Raw genomic sequence first — 20,973 nt, forward strand, 5'->3', positions numbered from 1 at the left:
AAAAATAGTATATAAATTAAATTAGTACCTAAACAAATTATATTTTATCTCTCTTACCGAGTTTATCCATTATCCAAACAGAGAGTGCAAAGTAGTGTCCAATACTCCAAAGGAGTGTATCCATGATTATCTATCGACTAAGTTAGGTTTGTGTGTATCTAACAGATAACCTTAAACTTGATTGAATTTCATTTTAGTTTCTGCGCGAGCTACCCAGTGCTTGCCTCATGCAAGCGAAGTTGAAGTATCGACTGGCCCATATTTCGGTGGTCGGATTGCTGTCGAGGCCGTAGATGGGGGTCCAGAAAGATGTTCAATCCAAGGAAACCCGAACAGTGCCCAGGACGCATATATCCTGAGAATACACCACGACGAATGCGGTTCAGAGGTCAATGACACTACTGTAGCCACTTACGTGATCGTACAAGAGAACTTGCCAATACTGACACACAGCACACGCCGGTGAGTCACATATTGAACAAAAAGTGCAAACATTTTCACTTTCAAGCTTCTATGGCGAATGATTTATTGGTCAAGGCCTCTAGGTGCAAAGATGCTTTGTATTTGTTATTATCAGTGGAAATAAGTTATTTATTCTAGCTTTTTAGTCTCGTGGTTAGCAAGCTGAAGATCACCTACTGCGATAACGAGGTCTTGGGTTCGATTTCCGGGTTGAGTTAAAATTGTTGGGAATTGGGGTTTTCTGCCTGGTAACCTGGTAAGTCCCAGCTTACATTTGAAAATTGATTTTACAACAGAAGTGTCGTGCTTATTAGTCATTACTAAAGTGTAATTATGAAGGCAATGTGCATCATCACTTACTCTTAAAAATATATACCTTTTAAGCCCGCCTAGCCTGAACGGAGTAGGCTTAAAACCCACCTCTCTACTTTAAAGAAAAATGATTTAGACCCAGCTAGCTAGAAGCCATCGTCGGTCCCAGTAACCAGTTATACTCACTAACATGTGATAATAGTTGTGGTGGTGAGACACTGAACTTATTCCCTCAATACTATCAAAGAGAAGGCTTGTGCCCAATGCGCCATAAATAGGCTGTAAATGATGATATGTTACTACTCTTGCATTTGTTCACAATCTCCATGGCGCAGTGGTGATTGGTGGGGGGTCATATCATTCGGAGGTCCTGAGTTCGATTCCCGGTGAGAGCAATTTGTTAATTTCTGAATTTTCTCTTGTCTGGTCCGGTGAGAGGCTTCGGCGTTCCGTTATAATTCCGTGTGGAAATCATATTATGTTATTGTAATTTGTCATACTTACCTCTAAGAGTCTATCTTAGTATCATCACTTGTAAGATGAGATTGCAGCCAAGGGCTAACTTTATATTTATACTCTTTATTTGTACTTCACATCAAGTTCAGAAAAATAAAAAAAGTTGTAGTAACTTGTAAGGGAATGACAAAAATATATACATACTAGCGGACCCCAGCGCCATCTGTCGGGCTGATTTGTGAATCTAAACCATCCAGGGTGCCACTCAAACGCATCGGTGCCATTCAAATCGGTCGGCGTCGGCCTCCCTTTCGGGGTGACTGAGTTCGGGCCGAAACCTTCTACATTTATCCCGTGCTCTGTAGCGGCCCGGTAATGGGTTGATGATATTGATGACATATTGTACCGAAAATAACCTAAATATTAACAGTTTCTTAACAAAAATATCGTATTTTAAGGACCCTTTTTATTGCATTTCCACCAGTGAGCTTACAAATTAGTAACATATTCAATGAATGATCCGGATATTTTAATGACAGATCGCCGATTGCCGCAGTAGGCAATGACCCTGCTTTCCCAGTCCGAGGCTGTGGGTTCGATTCCCGCAACTGGAAAATATTTGTAATGAACATGAATGGGTGTATACTCGTATCTGTACATTATAATTAATATTTATGTATATTATTCTTTTAGTCCACTAATCTGCACTGTGAGAGGAGAAACGTGCCCGTAGATGGGTTGATATGATGATGATGATGTATAAAAATATTCCTCAGTTATCTTAGTAACACTTACACAAGCAACGCTTACTTTGGGGCTAGAAAGCGATGTTTGTATTGTCGTAGGATATTAATGTATTAAAAATAAAATAAAAAATATATGTATTAAGTATATACTGTTTCAGGTTTTTAGTCCTTTGCACATACAAACCAGAAACACTAACAGTCCGAGCTGGAATTAATCTGCCGAAAGCTAATCCTGGCGATGTTTTAGTGGAGACCAAGCCCCATGGGATCGTGGAACCGTATGACGATCAAGAGATAAATGATAATAGTCTGCAACCAGCTCGACTTGAGGCTAGGAAGGATGAAGCTCAACCAAGTACGTTACCTTTTTAGCGTTATGTACTTATCCGAAAGGTGCATATTACTAAGCCTGCGCTGTACGTCTGTTTGTCAGTCACCTTCAAATTTAGCCCATAGATGGCACTATGGCCTCATCATGCCATCGATGATGCGTGCATTAGGTACATAAGAAATATGTGCATGGTAGTGAGATGATGGCGATAACTATATTCGTTAACTTAATTATAACATTTCTTAAATATCTACATTTCCATTACCGCTATAACAGCGAAAAATAATAAAAAAGTAGAATGCTAATAATGTGATACGAAAAGGTACATATAAGAAAACGTGTTCTTGTATGTTTTTGCCCCCTTAATAATGCTACTACTACTCAGAAATGTAGTATTGCACCTTGTGACGGAACCGTTCGAGTGCAAGATCAACTCGCACATAGCCGGTTTCATTTTCCACGGAGTGATTATTTTTAGATAGATAGATAGAATAACACTTTACTGCACAGCAATTCGTCGGAAACAACATAATGAGACGCAAAAATAAATTTATAATTTCTAACATTGGTATGCAAAGGCGGACTTACTTTTTCAGAGTTGCGTCCTAATCTGGTAGGGATATGACAGTTTTTTAAAACTTTATTAAGCCCCCATTGGAGTAGCGTTGTTGATCTCCACTCTCTGTCTCTCCAATGCTCAGAAGTGATCGCATCGGTACTAACCGTAGCCTTTGCTTCTCAAATGCTTCGTAGGCTTATACCATAATGACGGCAGAAGAATGTGTGGATCTATCTACAACGTGTAAATGAAAACTGAAATAATACTTCAGAGGCTTTTGAGGTACATTATTTACTCTCTCTGAGACTTATCTGCGCCGAAACCGAAACGCTAATAGTTTTTGAGTAAACCATTGTCATAGCTTTTACTGAAAGAAATCAGATACAGCCCTAACATCACATGCAAAATTAAAATCAAGTGGCTCCAGTCACTTTATTAGGTAGCGTCGTGTAGCGTAGGTGCTATGCACGTGTCGGTCTTTTATCTTCATTAGGGTTGTCATAAGTTAACACTTAGAATATTTTGACTTAGTTTGTAGGGAAAAATAAACATGCTTCTTTTGGTGACTCCTTATGTAACTTCAACAGTTTTTCGTAATTCAGTTACACGTTGTGTACCTTCGTCAAATTTATACGAAATAAAAAACAAACTTTGCTTTCAGGTATGTTTGGAGAGATAACCCTCGTTATGTTCCTAGTTGTTGCTGCATTTGGAGGTGTTGCTTTGCTTATCTGGAAGATGGTACCGCAAGCTAGTAGAAGCGTGGACAACATTTCCACATCAACAGTTTCGTCACTTTCACGCAGCGGGATTTTCAATAGGAGGAACATAGACAGATTTTCCGACAAAAGTTCGGTTTACTCTGTAACACTCTCGGAAAAAGATGAGCCTGTAAAGAAACCCAGTGAAGTAGATAATTCTTCCGAGGCCTAAGATCTTAAGACTGGGTTTAATTTTTGACAAACCGCTTTTACTTTAATTTACTAATGGATTTTACCACGGATTTATAATGGGCGTAGTTTAATAGAAAGGGCTCAACCCTCAACCAGAGTTAGTTTAGATTGATGCCGCGTGGTGACGGCTGATAAGAATATACTTACCCTACACCCTTCCTATTAAGTGATTAAGCGAGTATAACGAAGAGTGTGCAGCAGCGTCCTCTGAGCTACTACTACCATATACTGCGATCACCAAATCGTCTGTCCAGATTGGTGATTATGGGCAAACTCCTTGGGAGAGGCCTTAGTCATTGATACCTCATGCCTACTAAAAATGCCCCAAGGAGCAAAGTCTAATCGTTCAGCAAAAAAGATTCAAGAATAAAGTAAACAAACCAAGTTTTTTATTACTGGTTACAAAACCACAAATTAGCTAGGTATTTTTTTTATGTAAAACCAAAAGTTAACTTTGAGCAGATTGAGTCCTTTCTGCTAAATAACATCAACTTATTGAGATTCCACGTATGAGAAATGCGTGATCAGAATGGACAAGATTAGTAGAGTATTGAAACTGTAAATATAATTTTATCGTAAGTTAATAAAACTATTAGAAATACATGCGTTAAGTTACTTAAGAATTAAGATTAAAACAACTTTTAGATATAATATGCAGATGTATCTGTTTACATCTGGCCAGTATTATTAATTCACTACGCCACTATTGCCATAAGGTATCTCACTATTCACCAATAATAATTATAGTTTTATATTTCGGGTATTGGGCTGGCCGCATCGCAACGCACATTTCAGGAAGTAATCGCTCAGAAGATCAATCTGCAAGAAAAAAAATCTGAAGCCTTAAAATTAATTTGTTTACTAAAATCCGAAAGTAGGCGTACCCAGGCGGGGGTAGGGGAGGGCAGCTGTCCCCTGGAAATCTCGCAGAAAATGTATGAACTCTCTTACGTAAAGATACAGACTGACAGAAAGATATAGAAAGCCCTCTAACAGTATGTGTATTAACCAATTCAATTCACATTTTAAACCATGCAAGATCCGTGTACATTCCGAGCCCGTGCTACGGTCATGCCAAGGCTGTTGAACAGTGCCGCCGGGTGAACACGGGTTTGCTTTGCGTATTGTAAATTATTCGTTTCACTACGCCACTACGACAACTTCACTTACCTACTCCACAACCCGGTTTACATTCGGTGTATTATGATCATGCAGATCGGTCGGGCCCGCCCCGGACGTCTCTGTCTAACATTAGAAATGATGTATGCTAAGCAGTGGAGGGCGTGAGCCGTGCCACGTACGAGTCCGGGACAAGACACGGATCTAAACTTATAATGAGGCGTTACTTTTATTGTACGTTTTAAGTACGGACGCTTCACGAGAAGCATAAACGGCTTTATATTAATGTTCGTGAACTTTTGGATCCTTGCCTCATTTGGGTCTCGTGCGCAACATGTCTCAAGCCGTCCACGATCTCACATAAATCTGATGATTGAATCTGAACTTTGTCACTGAACTGTGAAACTAATTTAAAAATCGAACGATTAACGACTGACTGGAATGGGCTTTGCTTTCGATTTTTTTTTGTTATTGAATGCGTTGCAGTGTGGCTCGCTGGTGTTTGTGTTGTTTGCTTTACTGACTAATATAAATAAAATGCCTTAATTGATTTTAATGGATTTTTATTTAAAAAATATATCATTTCGTTCCTTTAACATTGAAATTTCTTTTTCAATTGGTAGCTCAGTGAACAAGAATTGCTTTACATTGTCATTAAGTTCGTCCAAAGCCAACTGAGCGTGTAGTCGCAGAACTGGATCTTCGTTCGTATCTTTGTACAGTTTGTTTAAAGTTCTGTAAATGGGAAGCAGGTTTTCTTTTAATTCTACCAACGTTTCGTTCCCTAATCCTTTCAGTAAACTAGCTATAACCATCACAGAAGCTCTACGACATTCTATTGCTTTATCGCTTTCTATTATACTCCAAATACAAAGCAGAACCTGAAAAATATATAATGCAATATTAGCATTTGTACACGGGTTTCCTTTTGAAATCATTAATAACGGATCTTTCGCAGCAAATAGATCTAATAAAATGGTAAAATACAAAGTCCTGGAGTTTTGAGATTTACGGATTTTTTAAATTATTACTAACCAGAAGCCATTTTCGCATTATATTTTTTAATGAATGTGGTATCCGAAGTGAATAGTGATTTACAGTTATTTTGTAAACGTGATTTAGGTACCTATATGTATTCTAACGTTAAATGACAGCTTTCTAGTATTAAGAGAGAGAGCCGTGGACGGACAGGTAAAACGGACGGACGGAGATGTCGAACATAAGGCTTCATTGTTGACTATGGAATCCAGAAAATTGTTCGCATAAGATAAAATATATTTTTAGGAAATTTTCAAAAAATATGCAAAAAAGGTTGTATACGATAAAAATTATGTGTAAGGTACCACATAGTAAAAATCGCAGCACTGCAGCTGTAATTGTATCCTATATTTTTGACACATCCTGTCACGTTTGACAGCTTAAGAAGAATCTTTATGCTACATGAAACAACATTGTATGAATAAATAAATAGATTGATAAACTATAATATTACAAATATGAGGAGAAATCACCTCATATATAATTGAGCCTATTTTATAATTCAGTATCAATGCAATTTCTGCCAAGTTCGACAAAGCTGAAGCCCTTATTAAAGGGTCTTCATCTCTGCAAGCACATAGTATTGTGTTTAGCAAAATATTCTTGTGTACTAAAGCCATTTCATCTGAAAAAAAAAAACTAATTAATTCTCTATGTATTGCTAACAATTTAAGAAAAATATGTGTTGTATTCAAAAGTTACTAAGATTTATTATCAAAACCATAGGCTATTATGTCAACTCACTTAATCTCTTGGTAACTTTGACGATTATATCGCCAATTTTCATCCTTAATTCAGCAGCTTTGTTTTCATTTTCCTTACTTTCTATATTATGATGATCAATCGAAACATTTAAATATTCTTTACATAAGACACTTAAAACATCATCAGTACAATGTAACGCAAGTGCTGCAATACAGTTTATGGTTGATAAGTAAATGTAAGAGTCTGGATCTTTGAGTTGTTCCTAAAAAAATATATTATCAATTAAATTTTAAATGAAACTTGCAAAAGCAATTTTTTTTTCTATTTTCGACAAATCAATAACTTCTATATACAAAGAAAATACTTATTATAATATAGATCACTTATTCTGCATCCACTATTTTCATATTTATTATTATTTGATACTCTACACACCTGCAGTAGGCAAAGTACATAATGCCTTTTTGATATTGTTTCAGGATCTGTTTTATCTATTAGTTTACTGAGCTCAATGATTCCATGAGCTCTCATAGGGATTAGATTATCAAAAATATTCGATAGTGCTTCTTCAAATGCACTGTCTGTAGCTTTAGGATACTCTGATTTTATCAAAGACATTGATTCTTTACACAAAATTTTGATGTATGCAGAATCACTATTGCAAAGCTTTTCTAAATTTGGAATAAAACTATGTAGTTTATCTTTCAAGCTGTGTGCCTTATTAGTATTAGATAATATTGTATTTAATAGGACTAAAGCAATTGTTTGACATTCATCAGTCGTATTGTCAATATTGTTAAGTAAGATTGACTCAACAAAATTAATTACTATTAAAGGATTTTCTTTCAAAACCTTCATAACTTTTGGAGTCATTGATATTTCCGATAAAATAGTCAGGATCCGAGCATACTTCTCATCATTTGACTTAAGTAACGTAGGTTCATCATCTGAACTCAATAGAGTATCAGTATTGGTATTCGCCAGTCTCTCACTGCTTATATCTACAAATATTTGCAGGCACGCTTCAAATAAATTACTTATGAGGGTATTATTTTCGGTTGAATTGAAAATTTCCACAAAATTTATTACTGCTTCATCTTCTGGATATTCAACATGAGAATTAACATATTTGACTGTCAAACCTGCTTTATACTCTTCAATAAGGACATCCACTTCTTTTGCATTGATTTGCCCAAATAATAGTTTCTTTAGTAAATCACACATTTCAGTATTATCACACAGTTCTAATGCTTTCAAAATTATATTGGTTATTTTCAATTTCATCTCATTCTTTGTACACTTCATTCTCAGGTGGAAAAGTATGTACAGGTTAGGTGTTATTAATTCAGGTGGTATGTGGGCCTGACTCATACTTGTGCAGGAATACAAAATTTGCATGGAATGTTCTATTTCTTGAGGAGTAAGAATAACAGTGCCAGGAAAACTTGATTTTGACGTCAAAACATCATAGTTTAAGGTGTAAAATATCTCATTTACTAAATTTTGAACATGCTCTACATTCTTGTATTTGTCATATAAAGATATAAGACAAGAAACAGCAGTTATAATATATTTCACTTTATTTATTGCAAATATGTGTTTCAATTGATATGTAATGTTTGTTAGATATTCACTCTCATCTATGTTTCCATGTTTAGTTGAGACTATTTTGCAAATCATTTCAACTTTTTTCCAATCAAGTCCAGTATCCATATCTTGATTATCAATAAAACATCTAATCAGACTCAATAAGCCACCAGAGGCGATGAGGCGCCTACTCAACTCTTTTGCTATAACTCTTTTAACAAACAATGGACATTTTTGATCTGTTACATTTTGTAGCATTAACAATTCTTTCATAAGCATTGGCTGAAAGCAATTATTAACCAAATATTCATATATTTCAACATATTTTTGTCTTTCTGAATTCAATTCATCATACATTTCTTGTGACATAGTAAACTTAGGATAAACTCCAGGTTTTTTTAAAGGAGCAAATGCTAGTTGTATTAAAGCAGCCAAATAGTCAATTAAATGAAATGTTATTATAATATTTTTCAGAACTGGTACATTGTAACTTCTATGAAGGAAATCCGTACATGTCACTAAAATTTTATATTTCTGTTCATCAGATAATGTTAGCTGTGGTAAAGATTTAGCTGAAATACATCTCTTTGATAAGCTTATGCCTAAACCAGGTATCAAACATGAGGCAATGCCGAATGATGAAATTATTTGAAAACATGTTCGTAGAACTTTCTGATGTTTTACACTTATAAGAAAATCGTCATTCCTTTCAATTTCTGTGGCTAGTGTGTCTATTTCTTGAATAATGTTTATTAAGTGTGTGCTTAAAATTTCATATGAATCAGTTAATTCACTGTTTTTGTCTTTAGATGTTATAAACTTTTTGTTGAAAACCGCTGTCATAAATTCACTACTGCTCTCTAAAATTATAGACATACACCATAATATATATTATAATTTATACATAATCAAAACATAAAAAAATAAAATATCATTTTAGATTTTGCCTTTGCATGAAACTAATATTATTAAATTGTTTATAGCCTATAACAGCCCACTGCTGGACTTAAGGCCTCTCCCAACCCAAGGGGTTCGCTCCTAATCACTTTGAGATCCTAACACACTTACATGCATAACATACACTTGTCATGTACTGTTATTTATTATATATTCACTAGCGGTCCCCAGCTCCATCTGTTAGGCTGATTTGTGAATCTATTAACCATCCAGGGTGCCACCCAAACGCATACCAAAAAATTCATTCAAATCCAGCCATTTAGGAGGAGTTCAGTGCCATACACACGCACACAAGAAATATACAGGTGTCCCAAAACTTGACAATAAAATGGTACCAGCCGAGAGGCCAACTCATACCAGTTCTGGGATAAATAAGGACAAAAATTCATGTCACACAACACATGTCATGAAGTAGTAATAGACATTTATCAAAAAAATTAAAAAGCGACACCCTTGATCGCATTTTTTAGGTACTGTGGTTACAAATTTCACAATAAGGCCCTGATTTTATTGGTGACGTCATCTAGAATAACCGTGCTATAAATCGAAACTACAGATAAAAGTAAAAACCGCTGTTTATTGAGTAAAATAAATTAAGTTTCATTGAGTTATGGTTTATAAAAATTTTATCAGTTAACTTTGAAACTTCATTTTGGAAAAAACAGTAGGATACTACACTTGGCAACTTATTTCAAAAGATGACCCATTTAGGCCCAGGGAGAAGGGAAAATATATAGCCAGAAGCAGTAGCCAGTAGCAGTAGCCAGTAGCAGTAGCCAGTAGCAGTCTCTTTGGCAGCGAGAAGACGAATTTATTATTATAGGTTTATTATGTAATTTAACTAACATTTTATTGAATTGATCTAATTTAGCACTTACCAGTTTCTAAATTTTTTTCTATTCGATCAAATATAACTCCAACATCAGCCATGATTTATGAAGTTACTAGTAAGTAGCCTTATTCTATTGGGACTTTAAAGAACTAAACGTTGTACACGTTCTTCTTGTTTTGATCTAAACAAATATGCAAACAAGGAAGAGCCGCCACCACAGGCCGCTACCAACGAAAATTTCAATAGACATATTTTGACTACTGAATGACAGACGGTTTTGCTATACCTATATGCTATATATGCCATCAGACAATTAATTGAATCAAATGCTCTCTAATCTATATAGAATTATGCTGTGCAATGCATTCATTGTGGTTGCGATTTTCATAAATACTTAAATCCTTGCGCCAGTGACCTACTCGCCACCGTACAACGGTGCGGCGGCGTGGCGTACGAATTTCGCGCATAGCCAATTAGTACTGCGACCGATCAGTTTCGTTCACTACAAACTAACGAATTTAATCGATGCTAAGGTATTTATATGGTAATGATACTTTTATATTGATGCATGTTATTTTTATTGAAATTAAAGCGCTTTGCCCGAATAGTTTCCTCAATAATATAAAAATTATTTAGTGGCGTTATTTCTGCTGCTATTTGCAAGATGCGTTTGCAATATTATTCCGAATTAGCTCTAATTATTTCTATTATTTTTTGCCTTGCAGAACGCAGAAGAAGAGGTGAGAAGCAACCTTTTTGAATTAAAAACAGTCTAGAGTCCAAAGCCGTACATCAAAAAGAAAATCTGTCAAATACCAAATGTCAATGTCAGTTAAAAAGTCAGTGGGCGGCGGTGTTTGGCGAATCAATTTATAACTGCTTCCATTACACGAAATAACCATTCAAATTAATTTAAGTATTGAACTCTATAGAATACAAAAGGTGCAGACGGTATTTAATATTGTTATATACTTAGATCTGCTATAAATCACTAAACATGTTGATTAAGGTTAAGGTAAGCCGTGACAAGGTTCAGTTACGGTTTTATTTACAAAAATTTAAAGTCATTATCCATAACCTCCTTTTTTTAGACGCTAACAGGCAAAGAGATAGAAATAGACATAGAACCGACTGATAAGGTAGAGAGAATCAAAGAGCGGGTTGAAGAAAAAGAAGGCATTCCTCCGCAGCAGCAACGACTTATATTCTCCGGAAAACAAATGTAAGATTTTTTTTATAGTAGTTGCTGTATCATCAGATCAAAATACTCTGTTTTATGAATTACCTATTTATATCAAACTAATGGTGATGCTTAATCACGGTTACAAAATGTTAATAAATATTATTTACCATTTAGTAAAATCATATAGTTGTGTAATATCTTTTTACATTTTCTTAATTAAAGCTCCAACTGAAATGTTTAAATGTATAAACATTTATTTATACATATACACATCTTGTGTTAAAATCTTGACTTTCAATTAATTTGTGGCTTGAGATTGCTAATTAGCGATAAGGCCTCCTTTTGTATCTTACTATTTGAATAGTCTACTTTCATTTATTTCCTTGTTGTGGAGTACAAATAAAGAGTATAAATAAATAAATAACTTCAGTGTAACAGCATTATTAGCCATTATAGTGCTGTTTGCGATTCCATAGATTTTGTAAGTCAAAGACATGCTACCAAGCGATTTAGTTTGGGTGTAATGCTGCAGAGAAACTGTATAGGGGTGTGGGTATAGTACAACTTTCTATTGCAGGCATTTTCTTTGTTGTGAGATGATAAGGTACTGTATGCACTACTGTGGTTCAAAATTCACTGTTTACTTAGAAAACAGTGGATTTTGAACCACACTGTAAACTTAGTCAGAACCTTATGTCTATTAGGCTATCAATGAAGCGTGACATGATACACAACATGTTGCTCATTGACAATGAGCAATTTTTCTTGTAACTCCAATGTATGGACAACCATTGACAACATATCGCCACAGAAATTGTTGTTCGTCATGTGCACACTTTTATGCTCAATTACATGTTGCACAGAAACAAACGAGCTGTGCGTAATGTTGCATACCAGCTGGCACTGGCAGTAAAACTTAGCCAGTTGTTTAACATGCCACTGTGTAATTCTTGTTGAGCGTCATGTGCTGCATGTCAATTGCGGCCTTTTCGTGCTTAGCAGGTTGATCTGGTATAGTTTTAATATAGTAATTATTCAAATATTTCAAGATAAGCTCATTAATTATGGGCTACAGTCACAGTAAATAGTATGGAAACTACAAATAAATGTGCAAAATAGTCCACTTGCACAGATGCATGCATTAAGGAGACCAAAAGTATTTTAGTTAGGGTTGCTGTGATGAGACAAGGAGTTGCTCGCTGTACTGTAGTGCAGGTAGGTTGCGTTGAGCGTAGGTAATTTTTTATCAATCTGGTATCGTTTTCATACTGCTTAGGCTTATATTTTTACTGTACTACAATGCAATACATAGCACAAACTGTATTGTGCATTTGTCCTACCAATTTTCTTATATCAACCTAGGGTAGGCTTTTTATAACTCTTACAACTTTTCTTAAGTTTTTTAAAACTCCACAGAGATTCTCTTCATCTTTCTTTTATATTATTTGCATACCCTGTGCATTAGTGTGCATACGTTGCACCCTCTATGCACACCACTGATATCCACTCAGTGGGGTTGACACATGTACACTGTTCAGTCCAGTTATGAACTTTCTGTAATCCATAAATTTGCTCTTTTCCAGGAACGATGAAAAAACAGCCCAGGATTACAAAGTGCAGGGAGGATCTGTGCTGCATTTGGTATTAGCCCTGAGGGGGGGCCAGTGATCTTTTGTGATGTATCCATCTTGTTTTATAAAACCTAATTTAATATTCATTTCTTGTATAAAGTAAAACATGATTAAAATTATGTTATGCTATTATTTTTATTAAGAATAATATAAACTTTTCTTTTTAATTTCAATTTGGTTTGTCCTTGTTGGTTAATCTTCATGGTATCTCTGTATGTGTATGTTTGTTGCCTATTTTCTTTTGAATCATTTGATTGACAATCAATTAGTTAAATAGTCATATACATCAGTCAGTTCCTATAGAGTTACAAGTCTGTAAAAAATGATTTAAAATCTATGAAATATGAAAAGTAAATTTGTTTGAATAAATCTTTCAAATAATTACTTATAATATATATATATATATAGGAAGTAAAAAATATCAAATCACATGTTACTTTTAATTTGTGACATTTTTGTCTGTTTTTAGCTTTATTTTGACAAAGAAATGGCTGAATTCTGTCCATTCTTTTAGAGCCTGTTGGGTACAAACAGTCAAACAAACATAAATCTTTCCTATGTATAATATTTGTATACATAAAATTAATTTATTGTTATGCCAGTTATTAATAATATCAAAAACTTTCAGATCAAAGATTGTTTTGATTGTATTAATTGTTCATTACACCTGTATTAACAATACTTTTCGATCTGACAAGATTACTATTACATAACTATTATATATTCACTTATAACTTTTTGAAGGTTAAGGACAGGTCGTCATAAGGTTTATTAATTAAAAGTGTTGTAATTTATAATTGAGCAAGTAATTTATTACACTCATAACATTGTACATATAATCCAGCTAAACACTTCTTGCACTAAATTATTTTACCATAAAAAATAAACATCTTTGGTTCACTAAACAAATCAACAACATCAATTTACATTTTTCTTAATAATATCTATCAATTCTAAGATGTTGCGACACATTCAATTTTTTATACATATACTTGCATACTTTTAGATACACAAATCACTAATTTGAGTATAACTACTCTTGAGGCTTTAATTAAAACTATACAACTGTAAAATGTTTTTAGATGTTACATGTCATCTTTACAATAGAATAGAAGTGTCAATTTTTGTTTTTCTTTCATCTGAGATGAGATTCCATATTAAAAGAATATATTAATAATAGACAAGACATAAAAAGCCTGTGTATTTACGCAGCCATAGAGATCTAAACAAGAATACTGTAAGACTTTTAGCTCAAAGTTACAGGGACACTACATCTAAATTGCCAGGTACCCATGTGTTTTGTTTATGGCATTTCATGTCCTTTTTTTGTACACTTAATACCTGGAACTACTTAAAGATACATCAAGGTCTTTAAAAGTTTTTGTTAGTTTATACAACATAATATCAAAAACTATTAAATGACTTTGGGACGGACACATATTACGATTAAAATATTTAAAATTTTGGAAAAAGTGTTAGGTACATTTTAATATTTCTAAAAATGTGTGTACGGAGGTAAGTATAAAATAGAGCCTACAAGCGTTCGACAAGAGTATTTGTTATCAAAAGAAACTAATAGAAATGTAAAAGACGTCAATACAGACTATTGAGCACGATACATTTAGGTATTTTTGGCACGTACAAAGTTTGATAATAAAATGTGATTTTGAAAAATATATCTACCAAAGAGAACGTTATTATGTCTCTTCAATTACCATAACGAGGTTAAACTCTGTCAGTTGTTTTTCTTCTCTTCTGCGGTTAGGTTCACAATAACTTTCGAGTAGGTACGTAATTTTTATTTATCACTGAAGTTAGTTGTATGTGAACACACGCTTAGGATTATAGTGAATATTCCCATCGTAGTTTATTGCATTAATCCCACGACAATTTCACTAATCTATATAGGTAGGTATACTAAGAATTGTAATAATATTCTTGAATGTTTCACTGTACTTTGAGACGAGGATGATAGTTAATTTTACTTAGAAAGTGTCTTGGCCAGCCATTAGTGGCCGTATTATAAGTTAATATCCTAATTCCTGATACTAATGTTAAGCTAAAAAATTGCTTTACATATTGCAAGTTGACAGCTTGAGTGTTTAAAAGTAACCTAAGTATAAAAGGCTGTTGTGCTGCTGTACATTTGGTCATCTCCGCTCCCGCCATCCTCCTAACTATTTTTTCGTGGTTTCATTTATTTGAGGTCTTTTTTAGCTCCTACCTAGAAATGTAGTTTAGCTTTGTTTCTTAGTGAAATTATTTTTTATCAAACTTGGGTGCTTGAAATACTGCGGAGAGGTCTATACCTTAAATAATGAGCTTTTGAGAATTTGTGTGCTTATAAAAGACCACTCCGCTGCCGCTACCAATGGCGGCAATATCTTACTTCTTGGTTTGACGGCCACTGATGGCTTGCTCACCATTAAATGCTGTTTTTACGCAAATAGTTATCTCAAAAGCTTTTTTGAAGGGTTCTTTTGTGGGAATTACGCTGCTCTCTGCTCCGTTGCTGCTAGCAAGAGCGGCAATATAGCACTACTTCTTTGCTTATCACTAGTGGCAGAAGATTCCAATTTGTCAAACAAATACTAAACTGGTGGCTGGCTGAACACTTTCTTCAATTTAATTACATAGAAATGTTTATAGCTTGTTTTTACTAGTTACAACAAAAACTATTAAAATAAAAATGAGTTTATTAACTATTAGAGATCCATTCAGCATAGGGTTGACCGCTATCTGTAAAAAGAATAAAAGAATTTCCTTAAATATATTGACAGACAGACAAATCGACTTCTTGCAAATACAATTTATATTAGATATTAATACTTATGCGAAAAAATAAAACTGAGGTTAACATTATTTTGGTTTGCTTAATCTTAATATATATAAATCTCCTGTCACGATGTTTGTCCGCGATGGACTCCTAAACTACTTAACCGATTTTAAATTAAATTGGCACAACGTGAGCAGTCTGGTCCAACTTAAGAGATAGGATAGCTTAGGTCTTTAATTATAGTCGCAATTTTATTTTATTGTAAATTATTTGTCTATGATTAATTGACAGTCACAACTCACATGTTATATATATATATACTACTATACTCATTTAAGGCTTAGCGATACGTAATACTTTAAAAACAAAATCAAACGCAGACGAAGTCGCGGGCAACAGCTAGTTGTTTTATAATTTAACTAGCGGTTCGTACGCGTATAAGTCAACCTTAAAATATACGACATATGCTGTCGCGGACTTTTTTTAGAACTTTTAAAGGGAAACAACTTTGTCATACATGATTTTATCCATGATCTAACATCGCACGCAGCGAAAGCACTCAAAAGAAAAAAAAACCCGATTTTGTAGCATTATTCATTGGTCTGCGTGTTAATACCATAGTGCCCAGTGTCTTCCTCGATAAATGGGCTATCTAACACTGAAATAATTTTTCAAATCGGACCAGTTGTTTCTGAGATTATCCTGTTCAAGTAAACAAACACTCTTCAGATCACGATGGCGAGGTCCAATCCCTGGGTCGAGCCAATGAATAGTATCAAGTAATTCTTAGTACCAACTCAGAGTTTGTAAAATTGCAGTGATTCACCTTCGTGCCTCGGAGGATCCTACCCTATCGGACTATGAGAGTGAGGGAATAGTGTGTGCGTCTATGCTTGCGCACACTCTTTTGCACTTTAATATTTACTGCTTAATTTTTTTCCTGGTTTGCCTTTGCTTTGACCGTGGCTAGTTACCACCCTACAGACAAAGACGTGCCGGTGAGTGATTTTGTGATCCGGTGCGATGTAGTGTAAAACCGATTAAGTGGGAATGACTACCATATTAACTACCATATTACCATATTAACAGGTTAGCCCGCTACTACCTTAGACTGCATCATCACTTATTACCAGGTGACATTGCAGTCAAGGGCTTACCTGTAGTAAAAAAAAAGTAATATAAAATCCACTCTGGAGATTGACCACCGTGACTTTTTAGTTGCGAAAACGGACGCCGGGTGGACATTCCATACCTTTTCTCAACCATCAGATAGCGAGGGTGTGACCCATCCATATTTATCGTGTGTCTTGACGAGCGACCGGAAAGCTTCCTCGGCGCGTCGGCGGGAGAACTCGCGCGAAGACCGCGGCGGTACGCGTGCTACTCTGCCTTGACCTTTGACCACGGAGGCCGCGAACTGCATCACCACCGCTTCAACGGTATACGCGGAGGCCCAGCCCCGTGGTGTTAGCAGCTCCATACATATGGCTCCGCCTATAAAATAAAACAACTACTAAAGGACACCATACTAATAGGTATTATACATCCGAAACCGTGTTTGTTTATTTGTCCTACTTTACACTCTAAATAGGTAACCAGTGGACTTTATTTTTTATATATATTATATATATATTATTATATATTTTAAGGTAACACCTTGTTGAGAATTCAGAAAAAAGTAAATAAATAGTAAAAGACGTGAGTATAAATAGTACCTTCCATAACAAATCCTTTCTCTATCCGCGGCTCAATGACTCTCATAAAAGGCGGCGCGAAGGGGAAGTTCTCCGGGAATATGAGGTGCAGCAGTATGTTGGAAATGCTAAGTTCCCGCAGGTCGGAGGCGAGGTCGCTCTCCGGATCAATCTGGTGCAGCCGTACGTGCCACTCGAACAGGTTGTCGTTCACTAACTCTACCTAAAAAGAACGAGCATTTTACTTATATAATCAGGTTTCGGCTAACGACACTTCAGAATGTCAACGTTAACTGAAATTTTTGTTGGAATGTATGAATTTCAATGCTTAATTCGACCATACTTCTACAGTGTGTTTTTTTTTTTTTTCAAAAATATTTTTATTCAAGTAGGCCCCCATAGGTGGCAATTTTGTTGCGTACATGATAATTAGATGGTGAGATGATGGCGATAACCATATTCGTAAACTTAAAACTAAAGCTACGAGGGTTCCAAGCGCGTCCTGGTCTAAAAAGAAGCCCCAGCAAACTTAGCCGGGTGTTTTTTTTTTGTTATCACCATCTCACAATTTTTGTTACCAACATTGTCAAATTTGTGTTTTCTGCAGCCAACGTGTTAAAATTATTAGAAGAGCAACCTGGTTAGAGCATGGTGTCAATGTCGTAGGTACTATTTAGGTCTAAGTGGCGTGGTCACATTTTATAATATATACCTACTGGCTTCCCATTTTTTGGCATAACTCTTAAAGAAGGATTTTTTATGCCATATATACCTTCTTATTCTGCTTCCGATGATTAGGGGGTATTCTTTTAACTGTAATATTTTTTTAACTATCAATAATCGAAGTTTTTTCTCTTAGAGCTAGCCCACGCTTCTAAAAAATCTGTGGTTTGATATCACGCGATGCGGTGCGAATGAAATGGTCGCGGAGGTTTTGTTGTCTGAGAACTCTATAAAAACCTGTCAAAAGTCGCGAGCAGAATTCGTAGAGATAAATTTTGGTACACACAAAATAAATCGCGACAATAAACACGCGGACGCTTGTCACAGTGTGTGGGCTAGCTCAAATACACCAGTTGATCTACATAACTATGTAGATACCTATTTACTACTCAGGTATGTGTTTATAAATAAGAGTATTTACTGTAAATACTGGGTTCGGCCTGTGCTCTTGCGACCGCTGTATTTCCTTCAGCTCCTTCATAAGCCTGCGCGTGCGCACAGCTGCGGCTCTTTCCCGCGCATCATTGGCGCAAACTGCCTTCTTCGTTGCAAGCGCGGATGCGGCGGGACTTGCTGGCAAACTCACGGCCGCTTCTGCTGGGCTGACTCCGTCTCTGAAAATTGAGAATAGCATTTTCATCTTTAATATCAACGAACTAACTGCCTTATTGGTCCAGAGGTTAACATGTTCAACTACGGGTCACGATTCCTAGGTCAGGATTAAATAATCACATGTTAATAAAGCCCACAAATTCGGATTGCAGCAGCGTGGTGTATTTATTCCCTAAATTCTGCGCTCTATTAAAGAGAAGGTCTGTGTCCAGCAGTGGAATGTAAATAGGCTCGATGATGATGGTCTTGATACTCTAAACAAGATATTTTTGTGTTTTATATTGCAATATAAAACACAAAAATATCTGGTGAATGAATGGTGAATAATCACCAGTGATAACTTACGGAACTGAGACATGGTCGCTAACTATGGGCCTCATAAGAAGGCTCAGAGACACTCAGAGGGCGATGGAGAGAGCTATGCTAGGAGTGATCAAATCAGAAATGAGGAGATCCGTAGAAGAACTAGAGTTACCGACATAGCTCGTTACCGAAGCTAAAGTGACAATGGGCAGGGCGCGTAGCTCGGAGAACCGATGGATGTTGGGGTCTTAAGGTGCTGGAATGGCGACTCCGCACCGGTAAACGCAACTTAGGTCGGCCCCCAACGAGGTGCACAGATGACATCAAGCGAGTCGCTTGGAGCCGCTGGAGGCAAGCGGCCCAGGACCGTGTATTGTGGAACTCCCTACAAAAGACCTATGTCCAGCAGTGGACGTCGATTGGTTGACATGATGATGGTGAAGGATACACAAAACACACACCTATACATGAAATATACTTATTACCTATAAAGTTAAGTCAAGTCTAACTTGCAGGGCATGCAAGGATCACGTAGTAGTGCCGTGGTTTCTGTGTTCTGAGACGTAGGTGTTATAAGCCTCATGTGCCTGTAATTACCGGCAACAACGCCATTAAGACCGGAACAGCAATGCTGCTTGGAGCACTAAGTATGGTAGTAGTATTACCCCGGACGAGCTCTGCCACAAAATGCTCTACTACTGCCAATCCATTTGATCTTTGGCCCTGCATTAAAACATTTTCACGGAAAAACAAGTAAGTAGGTAGGGAAGTCAACGAAAGTAATATATATTTATATATACGACTATAATTTTCTGTAATTTGTTACTGGATTGCTCACAAAAAGAGTGATATTTTCAGGGTTTGTGTAGGTTGAATATGTATACGTAAGTGAACTTTTTTATAAATGGGTTCGTTAGGATTTTAACATCATTCGGACGATTGCGACATAACACCGACATAGGGTAATTCTAGTACTTTGGAACCCAAACGGTTATGTCCATCTGTTATGTGCCACCGAGCTATGTGCCCCGCTTATTGCCACGACAGCTTCGCGGCTCGTTGAGCTATGTATGTCGGTAAATCTAGTTCTTCTACGGATCCTCATTTCTGGTTTCATCACGTAGATACTCCTAGCATAACTCTTTGTTTCTCTCGCCCGCTGAGTAACCGAGCCTTTTTATGAGACCCATATAGTAAGCGACCCTGACGAAAATACCGTGGTTATTTGCTCAGATATTTATTAATTAAGTACTTATTATACCTATTTTAAATCACTTTAATGCAAATAACTTCTACTCTCGGAACTGTACGGCTTCACTTAAGGTCGCAGAACGGATGCAGGGGCTAACTATAAAACATGTTAGCATTTAAATGCTGAATAAAATATCTTTTATTGAATACCAAACTTTAGTCTGGCATAACATCCGCCGTATTGGAATATTCTTAGTATAGTGTCAGTAATAAAGATGAATTGGTTGTCACCCCATTATCAAAATCAATAGGGGCGATTGTCACAGTGAATAATCACCAGTGCAACACATTCCCTACCTATAAATACAGACAGTCGGATAAATACAGAGAAATAGAGATTACAAACTCCAAAAGCACTACAAAGGGAAGATAAATGGTGCCTTTTTATATGCACTAAGTACTAGGTGTTTTCCGCATTCTTCGTCCGCGTTTTTATGGTTTTTTTAAAATCCTGTGGGAACCATTTACTTTCCTGGGATAAAAGGTAGCCTATGTCCTTTCAACTAACTCTATGCCAAATATTAAGATTGTTTTTTTTTGTTCAAAACCAAATTTGATTGGTTGTTTACGTAGTATTTAGGTAAGTGAAGGAAGGGAAAACAAAGAGACAAACAGTCTTTTGCATTTATGTTATTAGTTAAGATTTTTGGTCAACGACTTAGATTTATATCGATGGATTTGGTTAAATAAAATTTGCCGAAAGTATATAATATATGAGTGAGTACAAAGTAAATACTTAGGTA

General features: G+C 35.8%; 4 protein-coding genes across 5 annotated transcripts in view; 2 read left to right on the plus strand and 2 right to left on the minus strand.

The window, feature by feature from the left end:
• Positions 1 to 5,491, plus strand: part of LOC120636122 — a 29,430-nt gene extending 23,939 nt beyond the window's left edge. The window contains exons 4-6 of the mRNA XM_039907423.1: positions 198 to 462; positions 2,135 to 2,331; positions 3,528 to 5,491. Of these exons, the coding sequence (XP_039763357.1) occupies positions 198 to 462; positions 2,135 to 2,331; positions 3,528 to 3,799 (734 nt within the window). The 3' untranslated portion in view covers positions 3,800 to 5,491. The remainder of the gene's footprint in view (positions 1 to 197; positions 463 to 2,134; positions 2,332 to 3,527) is intronic.
• LOC120636113 (transport and Golgi organization protein 6) lies at positions 5,485 to 10,514 on the minus strand. Its single transcript, XM_039907413.1, has 5 exons — positions 10,104 to 10,514; positions 7,117 to 9,128; positions 6,721 to 6,943; positions 6,450 to 6,601; positions 5,485 to 5,819 (listed from the first exon to the last, which is right to left on the minus strand). Exons 1-5 carry the CDS (start codon positions 10,153 to 10,155, stop codon positions 5,502 to 5,504), a joined length of 2,757 nt encoding a protein of 918 aa, XP_039763347.1. The 5' UTR covers positions 10,156 to 10,514; the 3' UTR covers positions 5,485 to 5,501.
• Positions 10,515 to 10,890: 376 nt separating this feature from the next.
• Positions 10,891 to 12,990, plus strand: LOC120636146 (NEDD8). Its single transcript, XM_039907466.1, has 3 exons — positions 10,891 to 11,072; positions 11,149 to 11,279; positions 12,824 to 12,990. Exons 1-3 carry the CDS (start codon positions 11,055 to 11,057, stop codon positions 12,906 to 12,908), a joined length of 234 nt encoding a protein of 77 aa, XP_039763400.1. The 5' UTR covers positions 10,891 to 11,054; the 3' UTR covers positions 12,909 to 12,990.
• A 301-nt stretch (positions 12,991 to 13,291) lies between these two features.
• Positions 13,292 to 20,973, minus strand: part of LOC120636264 (ubiquitin-conjugating enzyme E2Q-like protein CG4502) — a 312,586-nt gene continuing 304,904 nt past the window's right edge. For both annotated transcript variants that reach the window (XM_039907675.1, XM_039907667.1), the window contains exons 3-6: positions 18,486 to 18,678; positions 17,363 to 17,564; positions 16,900 to 17,141; positions 13,292 to 15,610 (exon numbers count right to left, since the gene is read on the minus strand). In XM_039907675.1, the coding sequence (XP_039763609.1) occupies positions 16,906 to 17,141; positions 17,363 to 17,564; positions 18,486 to 18,678 (631 nt within the window). In that variant the 3' untranslated portion in view covers positions 13,292 to 15,610; positions 16,900 to 16,905. The remainder of the gene's footprint in view (positions 15,611 to 16,899; positions 17,142 to 17,362; positions 17,565 to 18,485; positions 18,679 to 20,973) is intronic.

This window comes from Pararge aegeria, chromosome 3, assembly GCF_905163445.1.
Source record: "Pararge aegeria chromosome 3, ilParAegt1.1, whole genome shotgun sequence".
NCBI classification, from domain to species: domain Eukaryota; kingdom Metazoa; phylum Arthropoda; class Insecta; order Lepidoptera; family Nymphalidae; genus Pararge; species Pararge aegeria.

Bases quoted from the DNA above. Each gene is read 5' to 3' on its own strand.
- LOC120636113 (XM_039907413.1), bottom strand. From the start codon at position 10,155: ATGGCTGATGTTGGAGTTATATTTGATCGAATAGAAAAAAATTTAGAA. The intron at 9,129-10,103 runs GTAAGTGCTAAA...CTATAATTTTAG, and splicing joins AGAAAAAAATTTAGAAACTG to AGAGCAGTAGTGAATTTATG. The intron at 5,820-6,449 runs GTGATTTCTCCT...TATATTTTTCAG, and splicing joins TAGGCTCAATTATATATGAG to GTTCTGCTTTGTATTTGGAG.
- LOC120636146 (XM_039907466.1), top strand. The intron at 11,280-12,823 runs GTAAGATTTTTT...GCTCTTTTCCAG, and splicing joins ATATTCTCCGGAAAACAAAT to GAACGATGAAAAAACAGCCC.